General features: G+C 45.4%; 2 protein-coding genes across 2 annotated transcripts; one reads left to right on the top strand and one right to left on the bottom strand.

The window, feature by feature from the left end:
• Nucleotides 1-5,604: 5,604 nt before the first annotated feature.
• Nucleotides 5,605-12,800, bottom strand: RAD1 (RAD1 checkpoint DNA exonuclease). Its single transcript, XM_055791063.1, has 6 exons — nt 12,576-12,800; nt 10,052-10,160; nt 8,175-8,433; nt 7,720-7,818; nt 7,190-7,369; nt 5,605-6,325 (listed from the first exon to the last, which is right to left on the bottom strand). Exons 1-6 carry the CDS (start codon nt 12,768-12,770, stop codon nt 6,307-6,309), a joined length of 861 nt encoding a protein of 286 aa, XP_055647038.1. The 5' UTR covers nt 12,771-12,800; the 3' UTR covers nt 5,605-6,306.
• A 53-nt stretch (nt 12,801-12,853) lies between these two features.
• On the top strand, nt 12,854-17,648 carry BRIX1 (biogenesis of ribosomes BRX1). The gene is made up of 10 exons (XM_005241192.4): nt 12,854-13,036; nt 13,903-14,014; nt 14,398-14,441; nt 15,075-15,145; nt 15,508-15,557; nt 15,657-15,730; nt 15,825-15,875; nt 16,173-16,274; nt 16,838-16,966; nt 17,272-17,648. Exons 1-10 carry the CDS (start codon nt 12,902-12,904, stop codon nt 17,539-17,541), a joined length of 1,038 nt encoding a protein of 345 aa, XP_005241249.4. The 5' UTR covers nt 12,854-12,901; the 3' UTR covers nt 17,542-17,648.
• The last annotated feature ends 2,507 nt before the right edge of the window (nt 17,649-20,155 follow it).

Raw genomic sequence — 20,155 nt, 5'->3', positions numbered from 1 at the left:
AGTACCGAAACCTTCATCTATAGCAACACTGCCTGGTTCTGTAAAGACGGGCCACTGGGAGTGCCTGTGGGCACAAGCCAACTCTCAGCAAAATGTTTCATAGAAGTGAAGTTTCCAAATGCTTTTCTTCATCCCTGCCTCCTCCTCCTCCTCCTTTTCTTCTTCCTCCTCCTCTTCCTCCTCTATGTGGATCTTTCACTGATCTTTTTGAAAATAAGTAACGCAGACACTATGAACCAACTAGAACGATACTTTATCTTAGTTTTATGTCTATATTCTTGTCAGGGCAGTATAAATTAATTATCCTCATGTTAGCAGTCATTTCCTTAAACCCTCTGTCTTGGAATTATATACAGTGGTGAACTGCAGCTGAAGTGAATTAAAATCTGTGATTTAATAGGTTTCTACTTATTTGAGGAAGCCTGAGATAATGCAGCTATGAAATAGTCCTACCAGCAGACCCTGCTGCTGGTGAGAAAGCTGTGTGCTTTGCCTGACACCTTAAAAGTGTTGGGTTCCCCAGGCTATGATAGCGTGTGACAGAACATTTTCTAGGAGAAATGATGGCGTCTGGCTTGTTGGACCTGGTGACAGGATCCTGAGGTGGTGTGTCACCAACATAAGGCTCCTCTGGTGGTTGGCTTTGCCTCTCTGCACAAGCAGTAGAGGTTTGTGCTCGTAGTCCTGCAGACGCTGCTCCTCGGTCCCACCAGTGGCTTCAGGAGGGTCTGTTTTGTAACACAACTTGTAGTTCCTGAGGCATTTTATGGCAATGCATCTGTCACGGTTTATGAACCTTTGGCTGCCCTGACAGACTCTCACTTGATGAGTTTAACACAGGTATTGACACATAACCAGTTTTTCAGTCTATTACTTTAAAAGCCTGCTTGTGTGCTGATCTTTCCAGATTTGCAGCATTGGCCCTCCTCATACATTTTCCAACAGCCTGAAATGCTCAGACGGTTGGTAATGGGGCCTCGTACCAGCAGCTGGAGATTGGAAACAGGCACATCTGGTGACATCATCCCTCACAAGGAGCTCAGGGCTGCAGCCCATTGCCCCGTGTCCTGGCGGCAGCTGCCCAGCTTGGTCCCGCACGCTCAGTGCTGGTAACCCCGCCAGGGAGCGATGCTGCAGCTGGTGCCCTGCGCAGGGCACTTCTCGGGAGGCAAGTGTGTTTGTTGCTTCAGTGTGGTCGCTTTTCCCTTCAGGATTAGCCAAAATGCTCCTTGGTGGTGGCTGGGCTTGGACCCACTGCAACTCTTCTGGCATCCCCTGTCCTAAAGCAGCAACAGTCCCATATGCACACAGCAACCCTGATGCACATTTGGAAACCCCGGCCAAAAATGTTTGGATGTGTTTGCTTCTCTGTAAGCATTTTGCTGCCCACCAGGAGGCATCCCCCAAAGAAGAGGCTGGGGAGCAAGGGGGGAGCTGGATTAAGCTGCATTTTCCGGTCCCAAAAAGAAACGTCCCTGAGAGCTAAACCTGGTGTTCCTTCCCCTCCGAGCCTCTGCAGCTGTAAAACAGTGCAGGGGGTGAAGACGCACAGCACAAAGGTCTGCACAGCCCCACTCCTAGGAATAGCTCCTCTGGGCTCCTGCTGTTCAGAGGAGTGCTGCATTTATAGCAGTGGGGCCACAGCTGGGTGTGAGCACAGCTGACCAGGTGTCGCAGGGCCAGGTGCAGACATGCCTGTGCAGATGCTGCAGAGCTGGGTGCCTTGCTGGAGGGTCACAGTGGGGGGACAGCAGCGACCCTGTGCCCGAGGGGAGGGCAGCACGCTCCCCGGTAGTGCCCCTTCTGCCTTCTCCCTCACAGCACACATGCAGAGGGTGTGGGAGCAGGGCTGCCCCAAAGCTCTGCGGCACCTCAGGGTGGCTGTGTGGTATCCGCAGCGTTTCTAAAATTCCTGCTCTTGCTGCCATGTGAAGAAATCACGTCACCATCCAAAACCTGGCAAGGGGCAGGCTGGCAGAACTTCCCCCGCAGATGCTTTGGATGATGGGTCTCTAGCATGTTCCCTTGCAAGTATCTGCATAATTAAAGCCATGCATGATTGCCCAGTCTGGGTTGTAGCATGGAAAAGGAGGGAGTGCAGCTACACCTGCTGCCCTTGAGCAGCTCTGTGCTCCCCGGGGAGCCTTTCTGCGACCCCAGTCACCTCCGCGGAACGGTTCCTTGCAGGGGACATGCTCCCCTGTGCTTCAAGCAGCTAGCAGCCTAGGTTTGCTCCAGCTCCTCTGGGACCAGTTCCAGGCCTCTAATTAGGAGAGTGAATGTCTCCAGGCAGCTGATGGCAGCGTTTGAGACAGAGCTCTGTGTCAAGGTGGACAGCATATTGTAAAACTGGAGCAAGAAAGGTGTTCTTGGTGATCAGGCTACACCTATAAAAGTACACCTCGTAGCATCAGGCTACACCTATAAAAGCGGCTGGGAACATTCTCAGATGCTAGAGTGAGACTATGCCTATCACTGCACCGCTTGGGATGTGCCCTACCGTGGTGCTAGCCCAGGCTCACTAGCAGCTTTTGCAGGTGACTGCCCAGCGTGGCCCTGGATCAGCCCACTCCTCTCTGCAGGGCGCCCTGTACCTCCTAGGGTGAGGTTTCCGCAGTGCACGCCCCGGCTGCACAGTACCCCGACCCCTCCATGCCTAGGAGCATCCCATGCAGTGGGGTTCGTGGGAGCAGCTTTGCACGGAAATGCTTGTTCCTCTGGTTTCTGGACTGCGCTGAGCTGTGCGTGAAATTTGAGTTGTCTCCTTGGACAACTGTCCAGTTCTCAAGCAGAGGCACTGCAGGTCGGTGTTGCTGCAAACCCCCCTGCAGGTACTGCCTGCCTGGGTGGAATGGCTTCATGCCTCTCGGTGCTGCAGATCCCTTGCTGCATTCCGTTGGCATTCATAGGGTAAAATCCACACATATGTATAGATAGACTTGTCGTATGATTAGGTAAGTACAGGAAATACATTGAACCCAGCTTTCTGCTGGCTTGCTCATTTCTTGGTCAACCCCATGGTGCTATCTGAGCTGGAAGGGTAGGAGGCTGCTGAATTCTCTGTGGAGAGCTTTCATCATCCCTTCCATCAGCCTCACGCCAGCAGACCAGAAAACCCAACACCCCCTCCAGGCTCGTCTGCAAGAGCCAGCCACCAACAAAGCAAGTTTAACATCTACTTTTTGACCAGTGGCTCACTGGGGTTTTGGTTTGCGAAACAAATGGTTGGCCTCAGGGGATTTCCAAAGTGCTGACCCAAAATCAAATGCTTGCTGCGTGCCATTGCTCTGGAGGGAGTGAAATTCCCAGCATCTCTCTGCCCTTCGGGGGGGCGGATTTTCAATGTCTTAACAAAAGGGGAGCCTTTCCTGGATTTCTCTGTCGTGCAGTTCAAATCTTTCCAGACTGCCTTTGGGTGTATTTCTCCATGGAGGCCCAGGGCACTTGCACAGAACGCCCTTCACACTCACGGTGGCCACCAGAGCCTGCCTCTCACTGTCCTGTTGACTCTGCGAAGAGACCAGAGCTGTGTGCACACCCCATCACATTTCTGTGCAACACCCACTCCCTGGCGGAGCCCCTACAACTGGATTTAGCAGGGCTAACACGCTACCCTGTTACTCGTTGGAGCCCAGCTAAGGAGAGATGCCGGGCAGAAGAAGCCTTTAGCCGCCTGCTGTGGCCCTTAGCGTCCATTTATGCCTAAGCACCCCTGCCCCCACTCAAAGACAGTCATATAAAAAGTGATCTTCAACAGGAAGGCATCAAGCCTTTATTCTGTAATAGCTCCACTTCTAAAATAATTCCATACTTGTTCAGTTTAATGTTAGTGTTCTATCAACAAAAGCACTGATTAGCGTTACTGTAATTATTTATACAATTTCTACGGATTTTGGCAAGACCCACCTGCTGGATTCTTAGGGGTGTACAAGCTACTACCAAACGAAGTTCAAAACAGACACCTACAGGGAACAGCGTGTGGCTTATCTAAACTTTTCCAACTACTCTGCTAACCTCACCTAAAGACCCGTCTCATCAAGAATACATTTCCTTATAAATCCATATGTAATCACATATTAAACAACTGATTCTTTTCCATGACTAACTTTGAAACAGAGGTATAGAACTCAATCCCTTTTGAGGAATTTTGTGCTCAACAGCCTTTACAGACCCACACGGTTGTGGATAGGCCTCAATGATGTGAAAGCAAGAGAGACACAAGAACTTCCCAGCGTGTTGGGAGGCAAGAGATAATATCAGCACTGGTGTCGTTGCTATTTGGCTGCATAAAGATTGTCAGGACCAGGAGTCAGTCATTATTTTGGCTTCCTGTATCCCAGCAGCCCAGTGGGACCCAAGGCCTATTGGTAGTGGTTTGCAGGTAGCATAAAGAAGTAAGTGCCTTCTTGCAGACCCGAGGTCAGTTCTTTCTCTGAAAAGCACAAATCAAAATAACTGTAGAAAAAGTCACTTGTCATTTTGTGGCCTCTGGATCTGGATTGACCAGAGCCCCCAGTGCAGTAAATCACAGCAGCCAGGCAGCACCTACCACAGCTGTATCGAACCTGGGTGAACAATGCTGGTTCCAGTCCCCACATCCAGGAACTGTTTTTAATTTACACCACCAGTAATTCTGAGTACTTATTCATACCATTTTATAAGAACACAGGTGCAAAATCAGAGTCATGACAAGTCCGTTCTGTGATACTACCAAAAGAAAAAATATGAACTAAATGTTTCTTCTACTGCAGGTTTCCCACTATCTGCAAGAGGAAGACCTGTCAAGCAGAAGAGCTAAAACACACTAAAGGTAGTCTCCCAAGTTCTGGATCTCATACAAAGTGTTGTAGGAAATGAAGTCTAACCCAACAGTTGAGGTCTGCAGATTTTAAGCAACTTTCCAGGTCAAAAAAATGCAAAGCGACCTTCCAGTCATTCTCCCCATCACCCTTTCTACTTCATAGGTGGATCCTAAATCCACTCCTTATCTTACTGCAAGGAGCCTGTAGCCCAGACCTTCCATGCTTTTGTCCACCTAGAACCATATCCAGAGGTGCCAGGTGCACAAGCCCTGCCCCATCTTTGTGAGCCCAGGCCATGGCTTAGTCCGGCTGGGGCACAGACGTGCAGTCTCACACAAACCATGCCTCCCGGTCATAGCTATTAATTATGAAATGCAACAGTTACTTTCTGGTATTTTGTGGTCTTCTAACTTCTTAGGATATTATTTCTATGATCACTGTTGGTAGATTACTGAAGAAATTGTTAAAAGTACTATTTTAAGATGCAATGTAGAACATCTGTAGGAAATTATATAAAAGTACAAATGTTAAGCCACAGTAATGTCCTTGAACACAATTCAAACAACTTTGATCCTCTAAAATAAATCACACTAAGAAAGTGATGCGCTTTGCTTCATTTTTGTATTGTCACCAGAGATTGTGTAAGTCATTCTTACCACTCAGTAGTCAGGGATAATATTAATAATTTCCAAGTGAGACCATAGTAATTTTTTTTTTTCACTACAGGAAACTGAGACAGTAAGCCCAAAGGAAATTCACCTATACTGAATACTTAAGTTTGAGGAAAAAAACCCCACCACAGTAAACAAGAGTAATTTAGAATCTTATTAGGTATCTTTATCAGTCCTGTAGTTCAAAGATTTGTAATTGTTTTTCAAATCTCAAATTTATCACAATAAATGGATGCGCTGCACAGAAGACAACAGAAATGAACTGCTGACACTGTGTATTTTGAAAGTATACTCTTGCTTACATAAGCAAGAGGTGAAAAATGGTCAACAAAAGCATTTTAAACTTAAAATAAACCCAAAGGACTTGGATTCTGTTGAATTGTGGAAAAATCAACTTCATAACATATGAACATACAGTTTTCCACATGTGCAAAGCAGGACCTCATCTTCTGACAAACAATACAACTCAGCTACAGTCCAAAGCTGTAGAAACTACCCGCAGATCGCCAACGCTTGGGCCACATCCCACAGCAGCAATGCAGGGAGAGTTCAGTCCCTTGCAGTATGATGTGAAGTTTTCTACACCTGGTCCAACACCCAGCAGCTTCAGTGTACCTCCTGTTTTGAGCAGGTTGTTTGCAACAGAGAGGTGTGAAAGAAGAGAGGCAATTTTTGATTCTAAGTACAGCCCACCTCACTGTTTTGCCAAGTTGGCTGCTGAGAAGACTCCCCAGAAACGGCACTCCCTTTTCAGTAAGAGGTTAGGCCCATTGTTAGCAGTGATATGAATACACCACTCCAGGGGACGCCAGCAGGCATTCCTTTACTTCTGTTTAGGAGTCCCTCCTGTGGCTGAAAAAGGCTACTGAGATGAGAAGGTAAACTAATTTCACAAATAATTCCAAAATACAAAACTTTTCCGATTCTTAACAGTGCTAGCAGAAAGTAGCAGGGTAGGAACGGGGACGTGTATGTACAGAAACATTTCAGCAGTGGCGTTCTTGCAGATATGTAATAAATTACTAGATAGAAAACAATAATGCTGCCAGAACAGTTATGAGTAATGACTAAGTAAATCCTGGCTCCTATCTTCATTTACCAATTCATCACCAGTACTGCAGACAAAAGGGTAAATTGGTATCAGATGAAATTCCAAGGAACTGAGCTACATGAAGAATTAATCAAGATGCAGAGAAGCCTAGTGGCTTCACCAGCAAAACATGTTACCATATGCCAGAAAGAAACCACCTGCTGATATTAAGAAATCAGTTTGAAAATGTCATCTGCTTTCAAGACAAATTTGGTTTTATTTTTAAGTCATTTAACTGGCTATCATACAGCTGAATATTCAGATTTTCCCTTGTGTAATTGCTTAGAACAAGCCAAAGACAAAAAAACAAAGCACAAACAAAAATTCTTGGAAAACACTGTAAAAAGCAGCAACATATTACACAAACACCACTGTAACATCTGTGCTGCAATCACTGGCTATAGAAGATCAATTCCCCTTTCTGCTTCTTCAGCTTCAGTCTTCTGAGCCAAGGCTTAGGAATGTTTGCAAGGAAATAAAAAGGAAGCCTTCATATTTCTAATTCCAGAGTTTAACAAAAAAGGCAATACTGCCTATTAATCTTTACAGCTTGCACTCAATTTTATAAAAAATACAGTATTTTATATATCCATAAATATAACACAGACATCAAAACATACACCTACAGTTTTGCTTCAGTAATATCCTCATCAGGGCAACAATAGTATTCCACAAAACAGATCTGTCCGTCTTCATTCCTAATCATATACTGCAACGAAAGAAATCCTTGAGCATCTGTTCGAATGGACACTTTACAAGATAAAGCCAGTGCCTTTGTAGATGGTTTAAGCAAAGAAATCTTGTACCTGCAGGGGGGAAAAGAAAAGAAGAAGAAAAAAAAAAAAAAGTAATTTGAAAAAAAAAATTGTGCAGAGAGGAGCTGAAACATTACTCCCAATTAAAGCCACAGAATAACTGAAAAACACCTAGCAACATGCTAATTTGATCTTTTCCTGGTAACAGCAGTGGACAGACATTGTTATCACTTAGCTTTTGATCACAGACAGACTTTTATCAGATGGGAAGTATTTCCCCGCGTCCCGTCCCCCCCCCCCCCAGTGAAATAAATGTTACAGTAATGCAAAATCAGTTTTTTAAACTTTCCAGCAAGAATGCATGACCTGCCACAGAGGGCACTGAACACAGACTTCCTAACCTGTTTGTCTGAGTCTGGCTACAGTGGAATGCTTCCATCAAATCAGAGTCTCTAGGGTAGTCCAGATGTGCACTTCCTGCATTTCCAAAAGTGGATAACCTGGAAGACAAAGGGCACCATCTCAAAATACCTGATCACAGCTCTCTATAAACTCATCAGAATCAGTTACCCTGCATATCTCAATGGCTGCATCACAAAACACTACTGATTTTTTTTTTGCTTTATTTAATTAAAGATGTTAAACTGTCCATATCAGTGTCATACTTACCAGGTTGTGAATAGAGTCATTACTATGTTGATTAATCACATACTGTAATTTTCTATACTCATTACAATTCTTCTTGAAATAAAGCAATATTCTAAAATAGCTTTCCCCTCTTCACCCTGAAAATTTCCAGTTCTTACCAACAGAAGCCAAACATGAACATTTCAGTTGAAAGCAAAGTTTCCAGTACCTGAAGTAGGGTTTATCTGGAGACGTGGTAATCTGCAGAACTTCACTGGTCATATCCAGTTCAGAAAATGCTTCTCGTAGCCCCTCTGACTGCAGGATGATTTTATTGACAACATTTGTACTGCAGAAATCAAAGTCTAACAACTCAGCAGGTTCTTCAGTGTTAATTTTGCACACTGTCACTACTCCTCCTTCTTCCAAGAACAGCATCAGTGGACTGCCATAACCACGGTAACACATCCTAAGGGCTGTTGATGTTCCTGAAAAGAAAAATGAAACATACATTCTCCACAGAGCTAGCCAGCACATCTGATCACTTTAGAGAATTCACATTTTACTGGCACATGGGACACAGATCAATCTGATTTAGCCTGTTTGGTCCAGCCTCCAGTACACTAATTCAGTATGCTTAGTGCAGTCTCCTAGACAGCCTATGAAGTGTTAACAAAGTGTTAACACAGCAAAATGAAATAATTTGTAAGTAGACACTGATTCAAGTCAACTCATGTCATGTACCAAAAGGGTAACGCTAGCTGTGACAATGAAGCTGGATATGCTAGAAGTAGTTTAGTGGAACTGGAAAATCCTCCACAGTCCTGAGGCTCCCTCTGGCTCACACAGTCCTGCTTTACTACTCTTGTTACTTGTGCAACCCGAACTGAAGTTAACGCAGCTTAGCCTGCATTACAGTCACATCCCCCTATTGCTAGGTAATCAAAATCTGAATGTTTCATTTCCCAAAATCAGAGCACCGTTTAGTAGTTGATTTCGGTCTTTAGGTCAATCACAACAGAAACAGCAGGGGAATGTGGAGTTCAACACGCAGCAGTTAACGGTAGAACTGCCCAGAAAAGCTGTCATGGTATCACTCAGCTCCACGCCGAATACACAGCGTGGCCTGTAGCACCCATAGAGTCATGCTAACTTGCAGTTATTTTTGCTTGTGAAATTATGTTTGAACAGCCATCAAATTACAAAAAACCCTAAAAAACTTATTTATAGTAAATAAAATTCACTAAGACCTGTTATTTTGTTTAAACAAACAGGCTCATGTCGTTCAATATTTGTATGCATGATTGTAAAGGCACCTTCCCATGCACCTCTGTCACTGAAAAGACTACAGACAGGATCAGTTACACAGTCTACTTGGTATTTGTAATTCACACACTTGATAAGCAAGATCTAAAGTGCTCTGATAGCACCTGAGGTGCTACGCAGGCCAGCTTCAGATTTCTGTGAGACCTTAGGTAAGTATCATTCCTCAGCACCTCACTTGCATGCTGGAGATAACACTCACAGAACAGATGCAGGTGAAGCCTGAAGAAGGGAAGGAACAGAGGGTGCCACATAACAAATTTTGCACTGGGAACAGAACAGTGAACTGATGGTGCTACATGGAACCCCTGCAGGCTTCTTCAAGCCCAGTAAATCTGCACCCGAACATTTCCTAATTCACATACATGCTTGTCAATATTTCTGAGGTAGCTGGATGTTCCTGGGTGGCACAAGGCACAGAAACAGTGGAAAAGAGATCACATTTATTATTGAGTTGATACAATCTTTTTTTGTTAGCCATGCAAATTTCAGCCTCTTTCAGCCTCTCCTGCTGCATCAGTGCCTGACACACTGGCTAGGCTCACATCCATCAGCTCCTTTCTTCTCTCCATCAACTGTTATCACAACACACACTTGTATGAGCTTAAGTAAACAGGACAGATCCTGCTCAATAGCAAGAGGTGGGTGCCATGCCCAGAAGGACTTAAGGTGAGGAAGTTAGAACTTTTGCCAAGACTGGAAATCTCCCTATAGCTATGTAAAGGTTTCCCTATGTGATTATATGCAATACACATACACTGTCAAGGTAAATATGCGTCATACCTGGCAAAGAACTGGTACCAAAAATGGTCAAGCAGTCAAGAAGAACAGATAAATTGATCCGGAACGTCACTGCTTCCTCCTGAACAGCAAATTCCTGAAAAATTTCTGCCTGTGAGATTAAGAGAGGGGAGTTTCCACAATTATTTTACATTTTACGGTTATTTCCCTAAATACAGCACTCTCACTTTCAGAGATCAGTGCAATGCAAAGTGATTTCTACATGCAACACCGTATCGATTAAAGAAAAACAGTCCTCAAAACTAGTAAAATAAAATCAAGTCACAGCTGAAACAAAGTAGCATGGCATAAACATGAAAACATAGCCACTTGTCTTTATAGTTGAAGAACAAGCTACAAACCTTGAAGTTCAAAGATGCCTACTTTTGCAGCTGGAATGTAAGCACCACCCTTCTCCAGAAATAATACTTATTTACTTTTTCACTCAGAGCATGAATAAACATTTTGAATAATAAAAATATGTAAGAACAGGATAGAATAGTGAGTTCACCTCACTGAAATGTGTTAAAACATGCGTTTTGACTAGTCTGATGGGGGTAAACTACTGCAGGCTACACTGTGTGCCACCAGACACTAGCTGCTTCGTGGTAACTGCACTATTTCAGAAATAAAGCAGGGTGATGTGAGCTGCTTTTGAAAAAGCAGTTAAACATTTTTACTGGTAGTCAAGAGGGCAAACTGCACCCCAGGGTTCATCAAACACAGCATAACCAGCTGGTCAAAAGAGGTCGTTATCCTTCTGTATTCAGTGTTGGAATGACCTCACCTTGGATACTGTCTGCAGTTCTGAGCCCTGCAACTTAAGAAGGCATGGCCTGCGCGGGGCGGCTGAGGCTCTGGGCTCGTCTGGTTTGGAGCAAAGGGGGCTGAGGGGCGACCTCGCTGCTCTCTGCAGCTTCCTGGGGAGGGGGCGTGGGGAGGGAGGTGCTGATCCCTTCTGCCTGGGATCCGCTGACGGACACGCGGGAAGGGTTCAAAGCTGCGCCAGGGGAGGCTCAGACTGGACGTCAGGAAGCACTTCTTCACCGAGAGGGTGGTCAGACACTGCAACAGGCTTCCTGGGGCGGTGGGCGATGCCCCAGGCCTGTCAGTGCTTCAGAGGCATTTGGCCAATGCCCTTAGTAACGAGCTTTAACCCTTGGTCAGCCCTGAAGCGGTGTCAGGCGGCTGGACTAGGTGCAACTAGAAGTATTGTATACGTAACAGCTCAACACTCTCAAAGGAACCACCTCCAGTCACTGCTGCTCTGCTCCTGCCCACATGTGCCCACTGCTTAACTTCCACTAGCAGATGCTGGCCACCTCATGAACCAGCTTAACTCACTGAATACCAGAAAGCTAACCTAACAAATACAGCACCAGTATGAATGAGGACTGTGTAGCCAAAGTAGGAGAAAGCAAGGGGACGTGCAGGAACAGGGAGACTCAGGCTTCTCCTATTTCACACACAGCTCAGGCTGCAGTTTCACAGACAGCAAAGACACAGATTCTAAAGGACAGAGGAAACATCAGGTTTGAATTACTACCACAGCACTGCTCACCCCTTCCATTTACATCCCCACTATCATACATGTTTTCAAAACCAGGAACCAGCACAAACTTTGTTCTTATGAACAAAGCATTTATGAGCTGGATATGAGTTAAATAACAAGAAGCAAACAAGCAAAACTACTTGGAAAGGAGACCATAGTTAAAAGAAGAAAAAATTTAAAGTGCAACTTAAAAAATTCAAGTGATGCGAAGCCAAGAGTCACAGCTACAAAAGAGGTGGAAGGAAAGCAAGCACGGGTGCTTTTGATGTTATATTAAATGCAAGTTAAGAAGAAATAATTTAGATTGCTATTTAAAGCTGCCTATATGGACAGTTCAGCATAGTTGAGATGCCCTGTCTATGCGTAAGCTCTCATGCGCCCTTTCAGGACAAAGCTCAGGACAGGCAGGATCAAAGAGCGAAAGGTGCAGAGCACTGTCCCAGTCCTGTGATGAAGCACACACTCCTGCCCCGTGGTGGAAGCTCTCAGCTTAGCCCAGCTGATATGCTGTAGATGAGGGTCTGTGAATTTACACTTTCAGAGCTGGCTTTTTGGCTTTGGGATGAAACATAACAAAAATACTTAAGGGTAGGCAGATAATTCATGAACTTGTTCACGCATCTAAGAGTGGCATGGTCCGAAGGAGCAGCGGCCTGAGCAGGTGCCAACACATTAAACAAGGGTGCAGGCTCATCACACAGGCATGAACAAACCAGCTACCGAGCTCGGCCTTTCAGCGTCCCATGAATGACCACGGCCTCCCCGCAGCACATCAGCTCCGCAGCTACGCCGCGAGTTCAGCAGTTTCCCCTTCTCCACGGGTAAATCTGCCCTGCGCTCCTCTGCCACGTAGCCGGGACCTTTCCAAGGCCCCCAACAGCTGCCCCAGCCCCCCCGCCCTCGCCAGCGCCGCGGCGGGGCCGCCCCGGCAGCAGCAGCCGGGCCCGGGCCCCGGGCGGGGGACGCAGCCCCCACCTGGATGAAGGCGTTGGCCTGGATGCACTTGGCGTCCTCCACCGTCACCCTGAGGCCGTTGGCCGTGGCGAAGCAGGTGGCGTGGTCCCGGAAGTGGACGGCCCTGAGGAGGCTGGAGAGGTGGCGGGCGTTGTCCAGGCTGGCGGTCAGCACGTACGGCTCCCCGCTGGCGGGCGGCTGCGCCGAGAACGGCATAGCGGCCTCCCGCCGCGCGCGCACCGCTTCCGGCAGGGACCGGAAGTGCGAGCAGCCGGAAGTGGGAACAGCCGGAAGTGCGAGCAGCCGGAAGTGCTGGCCGCCGTGGGGCACGGCGTGGTGCGGCTGAGATGGCGGCGGCGAAGAGGAAGCGGCGTGTCCCGGCTGCGCAGCCGAAGAAGCGCGCTAAGAGGGCCCCGAGCGCGGCCGAGCCGGATGGCAGGCCGGGCCCGGAGGAGTACAGCATCCCGCCGCCGGTCTCCCAGGTACCTCCCAGCCCCCTGCCCGGGGCGGAGCGGAGTGGGCCGAGCCGGGCGGCCCCGCTCCGCTCCCTGCCCGAGCGGCGACTGCCCGTAGGAAAGGCAGCTCGCCTGCGTGTCTGGCCCGCGTGCTAGGGAGGTATTCACACCCCAGCGCAGTGCCGGGAGCCGGGGTGTCGGGGGGGTACCCGGCTGCTAAGCGAGGGTAGAGGGAGGCTTATTTATAAATTTTTTTGTAATCCCAGCGCAAATAAAAGCAACGTGCAATGGTATGTTATGTTTATGAAAATACACAAAGAGCGTTATTCTGGTCGATGTGAGTACAGTGTGTTACCATCATCTCAGAGGTACGTTAAGGAGTTGGATGATTCTGTTATACACAGAGATTATATGGAAATTATGCCCGTTTCATTTAAAAATTAACCTGAGGAGGCTTCAGTAATTACCTTGTAGTTTGCTTTAAAAAAAAAGATGAAAGTAGCACGTTGAAGTCTTGAGATTTCTGATCACATGCCCATTGGTAGGAAAAGCCGAATTGTGCTCTGAGACTGCAATTTTGCTCATTTTGCAGGGAAGGAGGGGTGCCTTTTGTAACTAAGAAATGCTATGGACTTTCTTAATACTTACGGGTTTTGTACAGCTTTGCACAGGAACATACTGAAGTATGAAGGATATTTCTTCATATAAAAAGTGTCCCTGCATTCTGTAGGGAAGTCATCACTCTTGCTGAGAGTGATTCTGTGCGGATGGGCAGATAATGTCAATAACAAATAATGTGTTTTACTGTAATTACACTTAAAACATTTATCGTTGCTGTGTTGTAGTAGCTTTAAGGCTAGAAACATCATGTTTAACTTGTGTCTTTTTCTTAGGGTAAATGGAAAAACAAGAAACGAGTGCTTATTTTCTCTTCTCGTGGAATTAATTTCAGAACAAGGCATCTAATGCAAGACTTAAGGACCTTGATGCCCCACTCTAAAGCAGGTAGGGTTGAACATTGTCTCTAACTTACATTTAAGTTTCAACAACCTGTTCTTTTTAAAAATGTGGTACATAACTGTTTTGATGAAACTTTTATCTTAAACAAACAAACAGCATGCTCATTTCAAGCCAAGAAATACAGTGACTGTGGTAACTTGTATTTTAATAGTTTCTAGGAAATTACTCCTATGGCCTCAGTCCTGTAAATGCCCAGATGCTTTTGTTGCTGTGTTTACCTATTGCATAACATGGCTGAAACAACTTGATCGTTATTCCTGCTCTTTCATGTATAACCAGCAAATGTTTTGCGAAAGGACTGACTGTTCAAAGAACTTACTGTGTTAAATTGGTTTTCCAGCCTTCTGAATGTTGTTCTTGTCTTCCAGATACTAAAATGGACCGTAAAGACCAGTTGTTTGTAATTAATGAGGTAATCCTGGATTTAACTGGTGCTTCTTTTTTATTTTCTCTGGAAATCAAATGTGCCAGAGAAGAGGGCAACCAAGTTCAAAGGGTCTCATACTAGTTATAGGAGTTGGATAGCTTCATAGATGAAAAAAAATTATTTCAAAAAGCGTTCGTCTTAAAACAGGGAGTTGATTTTTGATTAATAAAACCAAATGAAACCTTTAATTAAATGTAGACGTTTGTTGTGAAGAAATAAAATGGAATGTGTCTTTCTCTATATAGCTGAAAGGTGTCTTACAGGTTATACTTGGAGAAAGCAGGGAACAAAGATGCAGCCAGGCCAAACAATGTAGTAAGACAGTGGCAGTTCCGAAACTAGAACCTAGTGTCACAGCTCCTGTTCTAATGTTTATATACTGGATAGCTTATCAGATTGCTTGCAGCTTTAGCAAAGTTACTGCTCCTCTAATAAATACATGAAATTTTTCAACAAGTGCTTCAACTAGTTTGTGGATCAGTAGGTGTAATTTATTAACACAAGACCTTTGCTTTTGAACTTGCATTTTGGAGGGGGAAAGATACTAGAGATTAATGTGGAAAGTTTTTTAAACTCTTGAGAATTTTGTAAACAGCTAATTTGATGTGTCTTCTGTAGGTGTGTGAAATGAAAAACTGCAATAAGTGCATCTTTTTTGAAGCCAAAAAGAAACAGGATCTCTATATGTGGTAAGGAAATGTTTTCTTACATTTCTATACATAGCTGGGGGTGCTTCCATTCTGTCTAAGTTTTCTTAATATAATAGTGAAGATGCTTGAAACAGTGTTGCTTAGTTAAACCTATATTAATCTTGCGCTTCTGTGGGTAGTGCAGGTTTACAGTACATGACCAGCTTTTGTAGACTGTTGACAGAAGCGTTTCAAAAACTGGTTTAGAAAGAAAGTATTTACGTTAATAACACTATGAAAGTAACTGAAATCACTTCAGTAAAGACATAACTGGTTGGAGTGTACTGCAGAAATCCAGCATACTTTCTGCCTGCTGTTGACATTTTTGTTTTCTCTTTTCCCCCACTACCTGTCCTCGGCAGGCTTTCGAATACACCACAGGGACCATCAGCTAAATTCTTAGTGCAGAATGGTAAGTTGGTTGACAGTATTATGTTTGGACTCTTTCTCTCTTGTCTGTACAGTTTTCTGTAAATACTAAAATGGTCTTTTTTAAAAAAAATCACTGTAGTTCACACACTGGCTGAATTGAAGATGACAGGAAACTGCCTAAGGGGCTCACGGCCCCTTTTGTCTTTTGATCCAGTAAGTATAGGTTTTATTTTATTGAGTATGCTTTCGTTTTCTTTGTGTGACTGCATTTAGCTTTGCATGTACATTTACATTTTTTTCTTTGTAGACATTTGACAAGGAGCCACACTATGCCCTGCTAAAAGAATTGTTTATTCAGGTCAGTCTGTAGTTTTGCTGTCCAATGTTTCTTCTTCATTGGAAATGTTTTTGGGTTTTTTTTACAACATATTTAAAAATCTCAAGTGTTTTTTTAAGTAGTAGTTCTACAGTTCTGAAATTGTAAAAACTCTTCAAAGCATTAGGGTCATGGGCTTAAAATTACTGGGACACTTGTTCTAAAGTTTTGAGTTTTAAAACGTAACCTGGGATTGGGATCTTAGCAAATGAAAATTAATTAAAAATGAGCCAGTCGTCTTAAATTACAATTATTTAGAAATGCTGCCTTTTATTACAGATATTTAGTACACCACAGTATCACCCCAAAAGCCAGCCTTTTGTAGATCATGTTTTCACCTTCAGCATTACAGATGAGAGGATCTGGTTTCGGAATTACCAGGTTGGTGGTTTCTTTTGACTCTTCAAGAGATGCTCAGTGGAGTCATTTCATATCACATCCATTAACTACAATAATACTAGAAGAATAATTATGATCAGGATATGCCAGCACCTATTGCTTACACAGAATAATTACAGTGTCCTAAAATGACTTACCTTCTCCCGTATCTCTGGAGAGAGCTGGTTTAGGTTTTGTGTACTTCAGCTTGCATTCTGTTAGTTGTGACTCTGTGATGGTTGCCTCAGTAGCGGGAAGCACTAGTCAAAGCCTAAGCTTTGCTTGCCTTTTAACCTTACTTGCTGCTTTGACCCAAACTGTGCTGGAGCTTACTTTCTAAAGGAGGAAATCACAAATACCTAGTACTCTCTAAGTGCTTGCTTGAACCTAAAAGAACTGATTTATATACAGAATTGTGTTTATACAAGTCTAGTTTAATCAGCTTTGGTGGCGTCATATGTTGGATTTAAATTCAGTTGTGTATCACCATATGCAGGGTGCCTGCAAGGCTATATACTTTGATTTGATTGATGAGAAATGAAGACAGTATTCTTTTTTTATTGCAGATAATAGAAGAATGTGCATCTCTAGTAGAAATTGGTCCTCGTTTTGTCCTGAACCTCATAAAAATCTTCCAAGGTAGCTTTGGAGGACCAACTCTGTATGAAAATCCCCATTACCAGTCCCCAAATATGGTAAGCAGCTTTGTCTTCTCTTTTCATTTAGCAACTGATTTTAAAACTGACCTTGCAGTCTGTTTGTGGAGGAGAGTAATGCATGCCTTTCCCTGGGACCCTTTGTACAAAGGAGTGCCACAGCTGATCACAATTTGAGACAGAGTAATTTTGTAAAAATGGAATGAATGCAAAATTCATGTCACTGAAAAGACAGCATTACACTGAAGATTTTGAACATTAAGCAGAAAAATTACCACCTGTTCCTGTAATATCTGACTTCCTTCTTGTTTATTCGAAACCTGATTAAATTCTTATTTTTATAGCATCGACGGCTGATAAGATTATCAGTGGCAGCTAAGTTTAGAGAGAAACAGCAAGTGAAGGAAGTCCGAATGATTGAGAAAAAAGGGACCAAAGTGCTTATTGAAGAAGATCCCACTGAGGTGGTCTTTGAAACTCCAGCTGAAGAACGGCCAGTGGAAATACAGCTCGTGAAACCAGAGTCAAAGCCAATTGTTAAGGATAAAAGGAAGCCACGCAAAATTCAGAGGAAGAAACAAAAAAAGCTTTTTAGAACTGAAGCATCAGCATAAATGTTACAAGTGATGAAACTAGCTATATTGACATAATTTTGTAAATATTTGTTTTTACAGGCAGAACTTGACTTCAGTTTTAAATAAACAAAATATCAGTCTCTTTATTAGGATTGAGTTTGCACTTTTATTTTCTTCCAGTCTTTGAGAGGATTCTGGGTTTTGAAAACAGCATGGCAGCAGGGAAGGGGGAATAAGACTCCAAATATGTCTGCTTTTGAGAAATGGCCTCTTACATTTGAATACCTCTGGGAAACAGCTCAGCATAACAGGTGCAAGGAATAAAAATAACTGGTCATTGGTGCTCATCATGAGTTGCAATTCAAAAGTCAGCTTTCCTAGTCTTAACAGCAGTAGAAAATCCTTTAAGAGGTTTCTTCTGAGGAGTGGTGTTGATTTTTTTTTTTTTTTTTTCCTCTTCATAGTCCCTAGGGAATGCAAAGAGTTACAGCCTCTTAATTGCTTTTTTTTTTTTTAATTGGTAGTAAAAAAGGCTGCTGCTTTTGACTGTGGTAACTCTTCTGCCTAATAAGGTTCACAGGACCTGAACAGCTATGGGGGAGAAACAGGCCAACTTCGGAGTCTAGCCCGTAATACCAAATTCATTGCAGGGTCCCTGAAGACAAGAGGTTGGGTATCAAAACCATACGCAGTGGCCCGAAGTAGAATTGCCCATGATTCTCTGTTACAGGAACAGTGCTTAAAAGCATGGATTTTAAGAAATGTCTGCGAGTCTGCCCTTTTGCCAGATGTAGTTAAATGAGTTCACTGCATTTGTAAGTTACTAGGGCAGGAAAGGAGCATACAGCCATTCTCTCACAGAAAGCCTAATGGCATCAGCCTCCAACCAGACTAAAAAATCAGGTGAGAATTTCTCTGTAGTGCTCAGCTAAAGTCTTGATTCCAAGAAACATTTCTTGACTAATGTTAGCAAACTATTATAGACCTCTTGGGGAGCCTCCAGTTCCAGACCTTATGACCTGGTTCTTCCACTGATTCTAGTGCTGTCTCTCTGTCCGCTCATCCAGCTTCCCTGTGTTTCAAGGTATTGATTGTGCCCTGTTCCTACTTGGTTCTTCTTGGTTTCAGCCTCTGGCATCTTGGTGCTGAACAGGCACAGCTGCAATGAGGTGGTTTGTGTGCCATCTGATTGGAAAGGCTGGTAAATAGAGGCAATTGTTCAGTTCACATGGTCTGATACATAGAATCAATATCTCTAGCTGACACTCATGAGGATCAAGTCCAGCTCTGCTCAGAACAGCCTAACACTAAACCATATGACTAAGATCACAGTCCAGATGCTCCTTGAACGCTGGCAGGTTTGGTGCTGTGACCAGCTCCAGGGACTGACCACCCTTTCAGTGAAGAGCCTTTTCCTAATGTCCAGCCTGAACTTCTCTTGATGCAGCGTCATGGTTTAACCCCAGCTGGCAGCTAAGCACCGCACAGCCAGTGGCTCGCTCCCCCCCTGTGCTGGGATGGGGGAGAGAATTGAAAGAATGAAAGAGAAAAGTCATGGGTTGGGATAATTCCAGTTCAACAATTAAAGCAAAAGCTGCACACACAAGCAAAACAGAAGGAATTAGCTCACACTTCCCATGGGCCGGCAGGTGTTCAGCCATCTCCACCAAAGCAGGGCTCCATCATGTGAAATTGGGAAGATAAACATGCTAAGTCTGACTGTCTCCCCTTTCCTTCTTCCCCCAGCTTTGTATGCTGAGGGAGAAAAAACGTATGGAACGGTTCTGAGGTCAGCTGGGGGCAGCTGTCCGGGCTGTGCCCCCTCCCAACCCCCTGTGCCCCCCCAGCCCCTCGCTGGTGGGGTGGGGTGAGAGGCAGAACAGGCCTTGGCTCGGTGTGAGCGCTGCGCAGCTGTAATGCAGACAGCCCCGCGTTACCAGCGCTGTTTCCAGCACAAATCCGTAACACAGCCCCACACCAGCTTCTGTGAAGGAAATCAACTCTGTCCCAGCCAAAACCAGCACACGCAGCTTCACTCCACCCCCCGGTGCCGGCCGCTGCCGCCAGAGAGGGATCCCGGCTCCCCCTCCGCCGCCGGCCCTGGGGAGGCGCAGCTGCCATGAGGCCCCCCTCAGCCTTCTCCCCGCTGACCCAGCCGGCTGCCCTCAGCCGCTCCTCCGATGCCTTTTGCCCGGGAGGCGTTTTGCCATCTCGGTTCACCCTCCTCTGGGCACACCCGAGCAGCTCCATGTCCTTCGGACACCGGGGCGCCCAAACCGCACGCAGCGCCGGTGGCCGTGGCGAGGGCCCGGGGCTCACCCGGCCCGGCCGGCGGGGTGGGAGGCGGCAGCTGCCCCGCGGCGGGCGGGACCGGGCTCCGCAGCCGGAGGAGCCGCAGAGCGGCGGCGGTCATAGCAGCGCCGGTGCAGGGGAGGGGTCGCTCCTCCCAGCCTGCCCCCGTAATTGTACCCGTAACACAGCGAGGCTGGTTAGTTCCGCCCTAAGTCTACACCTACTAACTAGTTATTGGTTAGTTGCCGTCTCACCTCAGTTTAAAGGTACAGTTCATTTTAAATTCACTACCCATGCTCCCCGAGCGGGCATCCACCGTCTGGGGGGGGCATTTGAGTAGGAGGTCGCGATCTCCCACCAC

The sequence above is a fragment of the Falco peregrinus genome, chromosome Z, assembly GCF_023634155.1.
Source record: "Falco peregrinus isolate bFalPer1 chromosome Z, bFalPer1.pri, whole genome shotgun sequence".
NCBI lineage: Eukaryota > Metazoa > Chordata > Aves > Falconiformes > Falconidae > Falco > Falco peregrinus.
This window is presented reverse-complemented; position numbering and strand designations above follow the sequence as displayed.

Excerpts from the sequence above, each read along its gene's own strand:
- BRIX1 (XM_005241192.4), top strand. The coding sequence starts at position 12,902 with ATGGCGGCGGCGAAGAGGAAGCGGCGTGTCCCGGCTGCGCAGCCGAAG. Across the intron at positions 14,442-15,074 it reads AGTTGTTTGTAATTAATGAG|GTGTGTGAAATGAAAAACTG; the intron begins GTAATCCTGGAT and ends TGTCTTCTGTAG. Across the intron at positions 15,731-15,824 it reads CCCTTTTGTCTTTTGATCCA|ACATTTGACAAGGAGCCACA; the intron begins GTAAGTATAGGT and ends TTTTCTTTGTAG.
- RAD1 (XM_055791063.1), bottom strand. The coding sequence starts at position 12,770 with ATGCCGTTCTCGGCGCAGCCGCCCGCCAGCGGGGAGCCGTACGTGCTG. Across the intron at positions 10,161-12,575 it reads AGGCCAACGCCTTCATCCAG|GCAGAAATTTTTCAGGAATT; the intron begins GTGGGGGCTGCG and ends TTAATCTCACAG. Across the intron at positions 7,370-7,719 it reads AGCCAGACTCAGACAAACAG|GTACAAGATTTCTTTGCTTA; the intron begins GTTAGGAAGTCT and ends TCCCCCCTGCAG.